General features: G+C 45.3%; 1 protein-coding gene across 4 annotated transcripts in view; it reads right to left on the bottom strand.

Annotated features, from left to right (window-relative positions):
- Window positions 1-15,405, bottom strand: part of DOCK3 (dedicator of cytokinesis 3) — a 1,203,328-nt gene that overhangs the window by 297,833 nt on the left and 890,090 nt on the right. For all 4 annotated transcript variants that reach the window (XM_029599541.1, XM_029599543.1, XM_029599542.1 and 1 more), the window contains one exon: window positions 7,303-7,401. In XM_029599541.1, the coding sequence (XP_029455401.1) occupies window positions 7,303-7,401 (99 nt within the window). The remainder of the gene's footprint in view (window positions 1-7,302; window positions 7,402-15,405) is intronic.

Genomic DNA, 15,405 nt, shown 5'->3' with positions numbered 1-15,405 from the left:
ATATAGGCGTGCGCGCATTTGTTTTAAAGTTACTCTCTTTAATTTAAAAAAATCAATTTTCATACTACCCACACAGCTGCAAATTTCTATAATCTTTGCACTGATTTTCAAAGTACATGCATGCTTTTACTTTGAAGAATGCCCAAGAAAAAAGTACCCGCAGAGATTTGCACCAGCTTTTTTTGACCAAATCCAACAGGATTCCCAGGCCCGGGAGCCGTTTCTGAGGCCTCGGCCACGCCTCCGAAATGACCCCGGGCCGGAACCACGCCCGCGGCCCCACCCCAAAATGCCGAGCCACTGCGCCACGCCCCCCCCCCCAGGAAAGCCCCGGGACTAATGCGTGACCCGGGGCTTGCGCGTGCCGTCGAGCCTACTCAACATAGACTCAGCGCGCATGGGGTACTTCGGCCAGGTTTTCTGGGGGTACGCGCATATCTTACACACGTACCCCTTCGAAAATCTGGTCCTATATGTGTAATTCTCTTCCTCAATGACCCCCCTCAACAAGCATACTTTTACCCATATAGGTGATTTCCAAAGAGCCCATTTTCACAGGTAAAAAGCTATTTTATTCATGGAAATTGCTTTGAAAATTGTTCTCATAATGTATCTGTAAATTTAAAAATTCAAATCAAGAATATGTAAAGCAGGATTGCTTACCTGTAACAGGTGTTCTCCAAGGACAGCAGGATATTAGTCCTCACAAATGAGTGACATCATCAGATGGAGCCCGACACATGAAACTTTGCCTGGCACACTGAGCATGCCCAGAACCCACTAACCAGACTTCCACGCGGTCTCTCTTCAGTCTTATAACATAAAGTTTGCGAAGAATAACATAACAAACCAAGAGAAAACCCACTCTGTGGGGTGGTGGGCTGGTTTCATGAGGACTAACACCCTGGTATCCTTGGAGAACATCTGTTACAGGTAAGCAACTCTGCTTTCTCCAAGGACAAGCAGGATGGTAGTCCTCACACATGAATGATTATGTAGCTCCACCGCTCCGACCATGAACAGCAGAGAAAAGGTGCCAACATGCACAACACTAGAGCTGCAATAACCAGAGGAGCAGGCCTGCACCCAAGGACAGGGCCCTCGGAGAGAGAGTTGGGCTTTCATAGTTGAAAGAGATTACGGAGGCAGACTGTCCGAAACGACTGCCTCGCCGGCCATCTTTGTCCAGGCAATAATGTGAGGTGAACATGTGGAGGGAACTCCAGGTCACCGCTCTGCAAATCTCGTGAACGGGGACTGCATGCAAGTGAGCCACCAAGACTGACATGGCCCGCACAGAGTGAGCTTTGACATGACTGTCAAGCTGTAAGCCCGCCTGTGTGTAGCAGAAGGCAATAGAGTCTGCAAGCCAGTGGGATAAGGTCTGCTTAGAGACAATGACCGCCAACCTGTTTTTGTCAAAGGAGGCAAAAAGATGAGTGGATAGGTGGTGAGGCGCAGTCTGTTCCAAGTAAAAGGCCAGCTCCCTCTTACAATCCATAGTGTGCAGAGTCCGCTCACCTTGGTGAGAGTGTGGCCTTGGGAAAAAGGAAGGCAACACAATGGTCTGATTGATATGGATCTCTGAGACCACCTTAGGAAGGAACTTCGGCTGCATAGGCAGAACTACCTTGTCATGACAAAATTTTGTATAAGAGGGGTATGACACCAGAGCTTGCAGTTTACTGACCCTGCGAGCTGAAGTAATCGCAACCAAGAATATTACCTTCCAGGAAAGGTTCTTCAGGTCGCAGGATTGCAATGGTTCAAATGGAGATTTCATGAGCTGAGACGGGACAATGTTGAGATCCCAGGAAACAGCTGGCGGGTGAGTGGGGGGCTTAAGCTGTAACAAGCCCTTCATGAATTGCCTCACAAGAGGATAGGAAGAGATCGTGGTACCATCCATACCCTGATGGTAGGCACCAATTGCACTCAGGCGAACCCTCACTGATGTGTTCTGCAGACCAGATTCATAGAGGAGCAACAGGTAGTCTAAGAGCGCCGGTGGGGAACAAGAGAAGGGATCCAGATTGTGTCCCCTGCAGCAAGCCAATAACCTCTTCCACTTCAGATTGTAAGATTTCCTGGTGGAGGGTTTTCTGGACTCCAGTAGGACTCGTGATTACCCCCTCCGAAAGGCCCAGGGCTTGTACAGTCATTCGGTCAACATACAAGCTGTGACAGCCAGGGCTTGGAGGCTGGGTGGCGAAGCCTGCCTTGGTCCTGAGAGACTAGGTCCGGAGCCATCCCCAACCAGATTGGGGGGCATGAGGCCTGGTCCCGTAGGGTTAGAAACCAGACCTGGTGTGGCCAAAAGAGGGCAATCAGGATCATGGTGCCCTGATCTTGCTGAAGCCTCTGGAGTGTTTTTGAGATGAGAGGAAGGGGAGGGTAAGCGTATAACAGCTTGCTGCCCCAGTGAATCTAAAATGCATCTGCCATCAATCCACTGCTCCTCCAGCCTAGGGCACAGAAATGGTCCACCTTCCTGTTCTCCAAGGAAGCAAAGAGGTCTATGTCCGAGGTCCCCCATGAGCGAAAGATCTGGTTCACTACCTCTTGATTGAGGGACCACTTGTGAGGTCGGAAGGTAGGGTTCAAGAAGTCCGCCAGGGCATTGTCCACCCTAGGGAGGCACACTGCGCTGAGGAGGATGCCGTTGTCGATGGCCCACGACCAGATGTAGACTGCCTCCTGACAGAGGGTGAAGGAACCCGTTTCCCCCTGTTTGTTCAGGTACCACATAGCTACTTGACTGCTGGTTTGAACAAGGATAACCTTGTTCAGTAACTGTTCTCTGAACACCTGTAGGGCATATCAAATCACTCGCCATTCCAAGAAGCTGATCTGGACCTGCGATTCCTGTGAGGACCAAAGCCCCTGGGTGTGGAGGCCTGCAACATGGCTCTCCACCCCGTCAGAGACACATCTGTGGTGAGGATAACCTGGGGCTGTGGACTCCAAAAGAGCACCCCCCGCTCCAGATTTGAGGGGGGGGTGTCACCCACCACCTGAGGGACTGGTGCAGCAGGATGGTGATTAGGACACAAGCACATAGGTCTTGGGTAGCCTGACACTACTGGGAACATAGCGTCCACTGCGCCCTGCGCATGTGCAGGCGAGCAAACAGAGTGACATGTACCGTTGCTGCCATGTGGCCCAGTAATCGGAGAAATTGGTGCGCCGAGACATGAGCGCAATCGGAGACCACTCGAGCAAGAGCATCAACGGTCTCTGCGCTGTCTCAAGGCAGAAAGGCCTTTGCCTGGACGGTGTCCAGCCAAGCCCTAATGAAGTCCAGTTGCAAGGATGGTTGGAGATGGGATTTCGGATAGTTGATCAGAAACCCCAGAGTTTCCAGGACTCAGACTGTGATTCGCAGGTCACTCTGTGCCCCTTGTCTGGAGTTACTGTTCATAAGCCAGTCGTCAAGGTACGGAAAAACATGAATCCCTCGCCTCCGAAGATAGGCTCCGACCATTGCCAGATATTTGATGAAAACAAGGGATGTGGATGGAAGGCCAAAGGGCAGCACCAGATACTGATAGTGATTCCCATTGACTAGGAATTGCAGCTACTGTCGATCCACCTGAGAGATGGGGATATGGGGGTATGTGCCTTTTAGATCGAGAGAGCAGAACTAGTCTCCCACTTTGAGAAGGGGAATCAAGGTGCCCATTCAGACCATTTTGAACTTTTCTCTTACCAGAAAACGATTCAACGTCTGCAGGTCCAGAATGGGCTGAAGGCACACGTTTTCTTGGGAATCAGGAAATACCTGGAGTAGAACTCCTCGCCCTGCTGGCTGGGTGGAACAGGTTCAACCGCTCGAGCCAGTACAAGAGCAGAGAACTCTACCCGAAGTATCTGCAAGTTCTCTGCTACTTTTCATCAAGGACATGGAGGTGAGCGGGATGGAACTCATTGGAAATTCAACCTGTAGCCCTGACACACGATGGACAGGATCCAGAGGTCTGATGTAATTGAGGTCCATCGATTTGTGAACAGCTGGTGCCAAGCCCCGACCAGGGAGTCCACGCACTGCAGAGAGGGCTGACTCATGCTCCCTGGTCACCAGTCAAAACCCCGTGGCAGGGTTCTGTGGCGGGACTGGGGTCAGTCAGGGTGTCCAAGGTTGACTTGACCTCGTTTTGGATAGAGGCCGTTGAGATCAGGTCCTCGGTGCCGGTGGATAGTATTTGTGTGCCCGGTAAAAAGGCCGCCTCGGGTATTGCCGAGGGGGTTTCTTGGGTGGTTGTGTGTCAGAGGTACTGGGTGATAGTTGCTGATAGGCCTTCAGTTGCACAACCGCCTCCTTGATTCTATCCTCAAACAGATTTTCTCCCATACATGATAAATCTGCCAGGTGGTCCTGGACTTCAGGGTGCAGATCTGAGGCATGCAGCCATGCCATCTGTCAAGCCCCGGTGCCTGCTGCTGCAGTTCTCATAGCTGTCTTGAAGACGTCATATGCAAAACGGACTCTTTGTGCTTATTACACTCAATGTCCTGTTGCACTACCTTTTGGAATTCCTCCTGGAATTGCTGTGGGAAACGTTCACTAAACTCTAGAGCCTGCTTCCACAGGTTCCGGGAGTACTGACCCATATATAATTGGTAACAAGCAATACGGGCAGTTAACATTGCACCTTGAAATACCCGGCAACCAAGGGCATCAAGAGCTCTATGCTCCCGCCCTGGGGGTGGGGGGCTGAGGCATGAGTGTGAAGCTTCTTTGCCTTCTTGAAGGCTGACTCAATCACCACCAAGTGATGAGGGAGCTGTCGTCACTCGAAACCAATGGTAGGTTGGATCAGGTAAACTGCATCCATCTTGCGGTTCACCGGTGGCACCGAGATGGAGTGCTCCCAGAGGCAAGCTACCAGCTCCTTGAAGATGTCATGGACTGGTACTGCCTCTACCTCTTTTGTGGCATCGAGGAATTGCAGAATCTCAAGCATCTTGTGCCTAGTGTCTTGCTCCGTTAAAAGCTGGAAAGGCAATGATTCTGCCATGGCTTTTACGAAACCCACAAAGGAAAGATACTCTGGGAGGAATTTCTGCTGCTCCTCTGGTGGAGAGGGCTCCGAAGGTAAATCCTCCGAGTCCTCTGTGGATGACATGGATGCCTCCCCTTCCCAGGGGTCATAAGAAACCTCTCCCCTTCACTGTGTCCCTTCGGGGATGTGGGGAGTCGAACACCCAAGTCAGGCTTCATCAGCACCAAAGAAGGAATCGAGGGCATCGGAAGGCCTCGAGACCATAAAAGCACTGATGGATCTAATAAGTGTTAGGGGGACCGAAGGCATCGATCCCAATGGCCCTGAGGAATCCAGGAGGTGCAGAGCGCCATGCGGCCATGAGACGCCACCGAAACCAATGGCTCTTCCTCCTCTGAGGAATCATTCACTGGGATGGGAGCCGGTGGTAGCAGAAGTGATGCTCCCTTTGGCCGCGAAAGGGCTTGGGACATTGGTGCCAGCTGCGTTGGTAGGGCATCGAACAGCATATCGAGACATTCCAGTAAAGGTGCAAGCACAGGTGGAGTTGGCTCCCGTGGAGGAACTGGAGGCTCAAAGCCCTGCAGGGCCTGGCCGATCAGCAACCACATGTGCCTCTCCACCTCCTCCTCAAAAGAAGCAGAGGACTGAATGGCTTGAGGAGGAGGTGGAATCAGAACATCTCCCGGACCATTGGGGGACACTGAGTCCTCCACCGGTGTTGGTGGAGGAAACCTTGAGGCTTCGGAAAGGTCAGAGGGAATCGCTTCCTCTGCCCGAGACCACTTCGGGGGAGGCACCAATGTCAATGCTTGTCCAAGGTCTGGTTTGGAAGACGATGACTGATGTTAATGTTTCCTTGACTTTTCTCGATGGACACCATGATCTTTGCCCGGAACAGATGGCGACGGTGAGGAACCCGACCGGGAATAGGATGACAAAGAATGTGCCCGGTTCCCCACTCCCATCTCAGGACCAGGGAACGGTTGTTGGGATGACCCCAAAGGGGTTGAGACCGGAACCTCCTTCTCGAGCAGGGAAGAGGTCTCGGAAGCAGACGATGAATCCGATCATTTGGATCCGAATAACTTCTCCTTTTTATCAAGGCATGCCCTATGGCCTTTGGGGGTCAACTGGGCACAGAGATCACAACCACGGACATCGTGGGACACCCCCAGGCAGGGGCACAGACCTCTTGGGGATCTATGCTCGACATAGTTTGAGGGAACTGGGGGAACCAGCAAAAGCTGGTCAATGCCATCAAAAAAAAGTATGAGGTGCTGTCGATGGTTGGCGGTTACCAGGGGATGAAGCCGTGGTGATTGACTGCAAAAACTCGGTGGACTTACCAGATCGCAGACAGAGGACCCAAAAAAATCACAAGGGACCCTATGCGACGCAGGAGAGCAAAAAACTGCAACAACAGAAATAAGAAGCATGGGCTCCACAACCGGGAGCCGGAAGCTCCGCGGAAAGGAAGAGATTGAAGAGGGACTCCATGTGGACGCGTGGTGTGTGGAATGCTCAGTGTGCCAAAGTTTCTAGAAACTTTGACAAAAGTTTTCCTTGATGGGCTCCATCTGATGTTATCACCCATGTGTGAGGACTCCCATCCTGCTTATCCTTGGAGAATACAAAAAATCATATAGTACTACATTATACAGTAAAAGACAAAATTCTGCTATGAAAGCTAATGTCAAGAGATCTAACTTCTTAGACTTTTAGCTCTTCAAGTACAGTCCTACTACTTTAAATGTCTGCTTTAAATGTATGATTTTGTAAATTATTTTCTGTCTTTCTATTCTGTACATTTGTACAGTGCTGGGTACATTGAAAGCATTATATATATATATATAGAGAGAGAGGTCCATATTCAGCCTCAAGCAGTCTAGGTAAGTTTTCTGGATATACTTGAACTGGATACTCAATGGCACAGCTGTTCTGCTGAATATACCTGGATAAATCCAGATAAGTTTATCTGTATAACTTTAAAACTGTTGCACAGCATGACTAGACTTATACAGAGAATGCTGAATGTTAGCATTATCTGGATATATCAGAACTGCCTTAGAACACTCCCAGATCATCTCTGACTTATCTAGATAAAAACTTAGCCAGATAAATCAGAGATGGTGAATGTGGCAGGAAATCTAAAACCCGCAGTTTGCCAGCAAAGTCCCAAACTTAGCTGGACAAAATGTCTTAATATGGATCTAACAGATATTAAATAATTTCTGATGGACTTCTCAGGCAGGTTCTTGCAGAAATGGTCTCTTCCTTCTCAAAGTGACCTGCCTACCTTCAGTTCCTCCTTGCTCTGGAAGTTGTCCAATAGGTGCTGAAAGTGGGTGTCTGACATCTGGCGCAGCAAAGACAGAATACAGGATACATATTCACCCTACCAATGAAAATAAAGAACATACTCAGCCTGGCAAGTCCCAAAATCCAGTCTGAGGAAGGAAATTTAAGGGTCTGAAATGGCTCTGTGCGTATGAAAGATGGAGTTAAACACTCACACACAAATACACATAGTATGCTCTACCATATCCCCAATGTTCAAGCAATAACACAAGACAAAATGAAACAGATTTATTGAAAGTTTATTAATGAAAATATCCCAGTATTTTCAATAGGAAAAATATCACTGCAAAACTAGAATAATTTTTGATCTGGAGTAAAATTTAGATCAAACTGCCTTTATGTGTGTGTTATAACTACGGCAGTGCCAACCAACTACCATGAGGGGGAGGAGAGTGCTCTCGCATTTATTAAGGAGAAATACTCAAGGAAGACACAAGACAGAGTTACTGGAATAAATATGGCTGCAAATTTATTATGGATTATTAACATAATCCAATGTCTAAGTACCCGAGCTGTTAATTTTGCAGAAGCAGTCTGTGCACACCCAGTCTGTGCAGAAAGGCTCAACCCAGAGGATAACTCTGCATGTAAAAGCCAAACTCACTATGAGTGACCACATGTGCTGCAAGGACACCTTAATGGCCCATCATGTTTCCCAAATCAAGAAGAACAACCTGTTAAGCATCTCACTGGGAAGCCGCGAGGCCATCAGCCTTGAGTCAGGTGCTATACCAATGATTGTCAGGGTTGAGGTAGTATCTTCTAGCTTTGTCAGGTATGAGCAGCATACCTAGCCATAGCCTGAAAACATTGCATTTGAGAAGTTGCCAAACCACTTGTGCCTAAGAACAAAAAGTCATCATCGTAATGAACATTTGGGACTCCTGTGCACCTCATCAGTTCCCAGTGCAAAAAGATACTAAACTTTTCAAAATAAGCGCATGATATGGATCAACCCATTGGCATGCACTTGCTAAAGTAGTATGCCCTTTTAAAATGAAAGTCTAACAATAGGAAACTGTCAGGATGCACAAGAATCAACTACAATGCTGACCATTGTTCCTTCTAAGCTATGCACAAGTATGTGCGCACACAGGTTGTGAACCCTGCACACCCAGCAAAACATGCTGCACACAAGAAATCCCATTATTATTTGCATTAAACTGGCTTGCAGGAGAACAGGGCTTTCCTTTTTCTATGTTTAATTCTCCTTCCAAGTTCTGAAGCAATCCCCATAGGGAGATGCACATCCACCATCGACTGGAGTCAGAGAATACTGGCAGGCTGGTGTCACTGCAGGAGTATATACAATGTGACGTCAGGTTGCTCAGTCTTCATCTTCTGGCAGGTGAGCATAAACCACTGGTCCTGAGTCCATCTGTCTACATGCTAGGAAATTTCTTAATTAGCACACCCATGCAGCATTCTCTAAGCACGTCCAGCTTGCTATCAAATTAAGTGTATTGCATACAGCACTCCCCAGAAGGAATAAAATAATTGATTCCTCAGCCAGGAAAGAGAGATTGTGAATTAATCTATACTTAACCGATTCCTTCAGCACAACTGCCAGAGGAGAAAGAATCATCTTTGTGAAAGGTTTCTCAGGGAATGGTCCAGCAACATGACCCAACTTCAACTCGGTGGCCAGCTTCTGGTGGCTGACATTCACAAACCGTGAACCAGAAGTGAGCATTAGCTGAAGACAGTGACATGAACCAATATAAAGGATCTTGAACCCGTGTTTAAAATATTTTAATAGAGTCTCAGCCACCTCCTTTACTGGTGTACACAGCGAGGCTGGACTCCATGATGCTTCAACTTACAGGAGTGAGAGCTCGAGTGAAAATAAGATCCCTATTTTTTTTTATGCTGCTGGATACTTTGCTGGGGCCTTAGAAGGCAGGTTGCTGGGAGGGGCAGATAGTACAAGATGTGTCTGTATTTGAAGTCCTGTGAAAGAACTAAAAAATTAAATTTCAGATCTATTACTAGTAACTTGTAACCTATCATTAAAAAAAATCTATTGTATTGAAAACTATAGGATTGCTAATATAACTCTGATATTTAAAAAGGGCACTAGAGACCTGGAATCCTGATTTCAGTGCTGGGAAAAATCATAGAAACTATTCTAAAAAACAAAATCATAGAACATATAGAAAGACATGGTTTAATGGGACACAGCCAGTATGTATCTACCCAAGGGAAGGCTTGCCTCACCTCACCTTTCCACTCTGTGGGAGCGTGCGCTGGTAGTTGGCCAACACACGCAAGTTGCTTCTGCTCCAGAGGAGCAACAACTTCAAAAACAACCCCCCCCCCCAAAAAAGTAGGAAACATTTAGGGGGTGGGGAGGAGAGGGGAAGGAAGGTTAGGGTAGATGGTAGGGAAGTTCCCTCCCAGTCCGCTCTTTAATTGGAGTGGACTGGGAGAGAACTGGGGAAGGCCGACGATGTGTCCCCCCTTGCACACGCCGTCCCCGATTTTATAACATGCACTCACCAGCGCGCGTATGTTATAAAATTGCGTGTCCATGATTTTTAAAAAATCTACTCCTTAGTGTATTTGGATTTTCAGAAGGCATTTGACAAAGTCCCTTATAAAAGACTCCTAAGAAAATTAAAAAGTCATGGGAAAGGAGACAATGTCCTTTTCTGCATTGCAAACTGGCTAAAAGATCAGAAACAGAGAGTAGGATTAAATGATCACTTTTTTCAGTGGAGAAAAGAAAACAGTGGAGTGCCTCAGGTATCTAAACTGGGAGCAGTGTTTTTTTTAATATATTTATAAATGATCTGGAAAGGGGAACGATGAATGAGGTGATCAAATTTGCAGATGACACAAAATTATTTAGAGTTGTTAAATCACAAGCAAATTGTGATAAATTGCAGGAGGACCTTGCGAGAATGGAATAATGGGCATCCAAATGGCAGATAAAATTTAATTTTGACACATACAAAGTGATGCACATAGGGAAAAGCAATCCACATTGTAGTTTCATGATGTTAGGTTCCATATTTATTTATTATTTATTTATTTATTTAAAATCTCTTTTATACCGATAGCCATTTGCACATCGTATCGGTTCACATTAAAACAATAACATTAGGGCAGGGCCCTTACAAATAACAATCGAAAAACAAGCAACAAATGAAAAGTATAGGGAAGAGTGAGTTAACAATTTGATATGTAATAGGACTAGGGACTAAATAAATAAATAGGGTATTGTATGTAAATACATTAACAGGAACTATAAGTAATGCTACGAGGCATAACAGAGTAAGACAACTATAATACACGAAAATACAATGTACGAGGGTCAACGTTCTTGATGCATTCTTAATCATAATCGATGGAGGCGGTAACAGGTCAAATACTCAATTTCTACTCGGTTGCTGCTAGGTATTTTAAGGGGGGGGGGAGGGGAAAGGGGATAAGCTTGTCGGAACAACCAAGTTTTAAGTTTTTTTTTGAATTTGGGAGTGGAGGTCTCAATACATATATCTGGAGGAAGGGAATTCCATAAAGAGGGGCCAGCAAGGGAAAATGCTCTGTTCATAGTGGAGGAGAGTTTGATGGATTTGATTGACTGAGTACAGAGGGTTCCTTGGAGGGCTGTGCGAGTAGGTCTATTGGAGGTGCGGGGGAGGAGAGGTGGGTTGATCCAGTTGAGATTTGCATTAAGAAGACTTTTATGGATGAGAGAGAGTGCTTTGTAAAGTATTTGTGACGGTATTGGGAGCCAATGTAGCTCGATAAGCGTGGGCGTAATGTGGTCCCTTTTTTTTAGAGTTTGCTAGAATACGTGCAGCAGCGTTTTGCAATAGTTGTAATGGTTTGGTGTGCGTTGAGGGGATACCAAGGAGGAGGGCGTTACAGTAGTCTATTTTGGAAAGGATAATAGACTGAAGCACTGTACGAAAATCGGAAAAGTGTAGCAATGGTCTGAGTTTCTTTATCGTTTGTAGCTTAAAATAGCAGTCCTTTATGATAGAGTTAATAAATGGTTTGAAGGTGAGATGGTTATCAATGAGGACACCTAGGTTGCGAGTGTGTGAGGAGAAAGAAGTAGATGCATATGAGAGGGGGATAGCTGGAAGAGGCTGTTTATTAGAGATGATTAGGAGTTCAGTTTTGTTAGGATTAAGAGCCAGGTGCATGTCTGTGAGGAGTTGGTTAATGGAGGAAAGGCAGGATTCCCAGTTTTGCAGAGCAGTTTGGAGAGAGTCAGAAAAGGGGAAGAGAAGTTGCACATCGTCTGCATAAATGAAGTGCTTCGATTTGCCCCTCGCTCTCCCGAGCAGTACCCCACCAGCACCGTACCAGAGCTCATCCAGCGCCCATCCTGCACGCCACCATCCAGAGCTCATTCAGCAACCAACATCCAGAGCTCTTCCAGCAAGCAACCGTCCAGAGCTCATTCAGCATTCATCCTGCACTCTACCATCCAACCTATCAAACCTTCTCTAAATGCTCCTTTAACCCCTTGATCAACTAACTCCATCACAGGCTTTCTGCTTTCGATATATTTGTAAAAGTTTTTTGTCTCGTCCCTTCGGCTCAGCCCCGAGGGAGCCCCAAGTTAACCTTACGGACTTCAGTCACGGTCACATATCTCAATGCCTCTTCAGCTGCCTACCGTTTCAGCACCCTCAGTATAACAGCGTCACCATCAACAGTTTGAAGCCTCAGAGCTCTTTCATCTAATTACAACCGTTTTAACCTTCTATCACTATCCACCAGCAACAGAACCTATCAAACCACTTCTAGACAGCTGCGCCCAAAATTCGTATTCCAGAGCTGCGCAATCCACGCTAGATTCACACCGAGAGCCCGTGGAACGGCCAGAGTTGTCTGCAGTTCCTAGCAGATCCTTCAGTGGAATTTCTTAGATCCTTTAAAATGGGACAATTTTTTGATTTCACTCACCCACCATTCTTCTGACTGGATTCGCCCAGCTTCACACAGCATTCTTCTAACCTCCAGCATTCCCAGCAGCCAGCTTCTCCAACTAACATTATGCATTCCTACAATATCCCAATCATTCAATACCAAAGGAGAATCTCCATAATCAACCCCACCCATAGCATTCAAAAAAGAATTATTCCAATCATGACTTCACCATTGAATCAACTACTAGGCCTCACACTACTTTCAGTCACCCTTTTCAACGCACAATCCCTAACCAAAAAAACACACATACTAAACGACTATCTCCAGGACACAAAACCAGATATCTGCGCTATTACAGAAACCTGGCTAAAAAATACTGATATTGCTCTAATCAATCAACTTCCTATTCATATATATGACATCTTCACCTTCCACAGACACAAAAAAAGAGGAGGCGGCCTTCTTCTAGCTACCAAGAAAGATCTCAAACTATCTGCACATACCATCAAGACTGAGTCTAAATTAGAATTAGGCCTAGTTAAGTCAAAACAACAACAAATTCTACTAGTCTACGCTCCTCCCGGAGTTCTAGAAACAGACCCCTCGCCACTCATAGAATCCATCGTGAAACATATCAACTTAGACCTCCCAACTATGATCTTAGGTGACTTCAATCTTCACACAGACATTATACCTCGCTCCTCAAACTGCGAAGCGCTCCTCACTACCCTCAGTGTGATGGGATTCACGCAGATCATTAATAGTCCTACGCATAAAGCAGGACACACTCTCGATTTAATTTTCATCAATTCTAATTTCTCATGCACATCAGTACCTTCTTGCACTCCAATCCCCTGGTCAGACCATTTCTTGATAGAATCCTCCTTCTCCATAGATAAACAGACACACACCTCTTCTCAACTGTACTGGTTGTTGCAAAACTTGATCCCTGCACTAGGTAAAAAAAAAAGTGTGCTGCACTAATATGCAATTACAATGAGGGCCTGGATCATGCTGAACTGTTAATTTACAAAACAAATAAGGTTTCGGATTCATTTTACAAACTTCAATACGCCATATGCAGAAATATAGTTATTATGAGGACAAATTTTGTAGGACCACTATCAACAGGATCTGTATAGCAATCAGACCCAACATAGAAGTCCACTTTTGCTTTTTTGACTGCTGCAGCACACTGAGCCAACGATTTTAAAGTATTATCCACTATGATACTTAGATCTTTTTCCTGGGTGGTAGCTCCTAATATGGAACCTAACATCGTGTAACTACAGCAAGGGTTATTTTTCCATATATGCAACACCTTGCACTTGTCCACATTAAATTTCATTTGCTATTTGGATGCCCAATCTTCCAGTCTTGCAAGGTCATCCTGTAATGTATCACAGTCTGCTTGTAATTTAACTACTCTGAATAATTTTGTATCATCCGCAAATTTGATACCATCACTCGTCGTATTCCTTTCCAGATCATTTATATATATATATTGAAAAGCACTGGTCCCAGTACAGATCCCTGAGGCACTCCACTGTTTACCCTTTTCCACTGAGAAAATTGACCATTTAGTCCTACTCTCTGTTTCCTGTCTTTTAACCAGTTTGTAATCCATGAAAGGACATCGCCTCCTATCCCATGACTTTTTAGTTTTTGTAGAAGCCTCTCATGAGGGATTTTGTCAAATACCTTCTGAAAATCCAAATATACTACATCTATCGGTTCACCTTTATCCACATGTTTATTAACCCCTTCAAAAAAATGAAGCAGATTTGTTAGGCAAGACCTCCCTTGGGTAAATCTGTGTTGACTGTGTTCCATTAAATCATGTCTTTCTATATGCTCTACGATTTTGATCTTGAGAATAGTTTCCACTATTTTTCCCGGCACTGAAGTTAGGCTCACTGGTCTATAGTTACCCGGATCACCCCTGGAGCCTTTTTTTTAAATATTGGGGTTACATTGGCCACCATCCAGTCCAGGTACAATGGATGATTTTAATGATAGGTTACAAATTTTAACTAATAGATCAGAAATTTCATTTTTTAGTTCCTTTAATACCCTAGGATGCATACCATCTGGTCCAGGTGATTTGCTACTCTTTAGTTTGTCAATCTGGCCTACTACATCTTCCAGGTTCACAGTGATTTTGTTCAGTTCGTCTGACTCATCACCCCTGAAAACCATCTCCGGAACTGGTATCTCCCCAACATCCTCCTTAGTAAACACGGAAGCAAAGAATTCATTTAGTCTTTCTGCAATGGCCTTATCTTCCCTAAGAGCCCCTTTAACCCCTCTGTCATCTAATGGTCCAACCGACTCCCTCACAGGTTTCTCGCTTTGGATATATTTTAAAAAGTTTTTATTATGAGTTTTTGCATCTATGGCCAACTTCATTTCAAATTCTCTCTTCGCCTGTCTTATCAATGTTTTATACTTAACTTGACAATGCTTATGTTTTATCCTATTTTCTTCAGATGGATCCTTCTTCCAATTTTTGAAGGATGATTTTTTGGCTAAAATAGCTTCTTTCACCTCACCTTTTAACCATGACAGTAATCGTTTTGCCTTCCTTCCACCTTTCTTAATGCATGGAATACATATGGACTGTGCCTCTAGGATTGTATTTTTAAAAAATGTCCAAGCCTGTTGAACACTTTTAACCTTTGCAGCTGCACCTTTCAGTTTTTTCTATTTTCCTCATTTTATCAAAGGTTCCCTTTTGAAAGTTTAGTGTTAGAGCTGCAGATTTACTTATTGTCCCCCTTCCAGTTATTAGTTTAAATATGATCATGTTATGATCACTGTTGCCAAGTGGCCCCACCACTGTTACCTCTCTCACCAAATCCTGCGTTCCACTAAGAATTAAATCTAAAATAGCTCCCTCTCTTGTTGGTTCCTGAACCAATTGCTCCATGAAGCAATCACTTATTAAATCCAGGAACTTTATATCTCTAGCAAGTCCTGATGTTACATTTACCCAGTCAATATTGGGGTAATTGAAATCTAAAAACACCACAGAGCAGAAATACTGCACTTCAATAATATCTCCCATTATTATTGCACTGCCAAATTGGTTTGCTTCCCTGATTTCTCTTAGCATTTCATCATCTGTCTGACCATTTTGTCCAGGTGGACG

This window comes from Rhinatrema bivittatum, chromosome 4 (assembly GCF_901001135.1).
Source record: "Rhinatrema bivittatum chromosome 4, aRhiBiv1.1, whole genome shotgun sequence".
Lineage (NCBI taxonomy): Eukaryota > Metazoa > Chordata > Amphibia > Gymnophiona > Rhinatrematidae > Rhinatrema > Rhinatrema bivittatum.
Note: the sequence above shows the minus strand (reverse complement) of the source record. Positions and strands in the feature narration are given on the sequence as shown.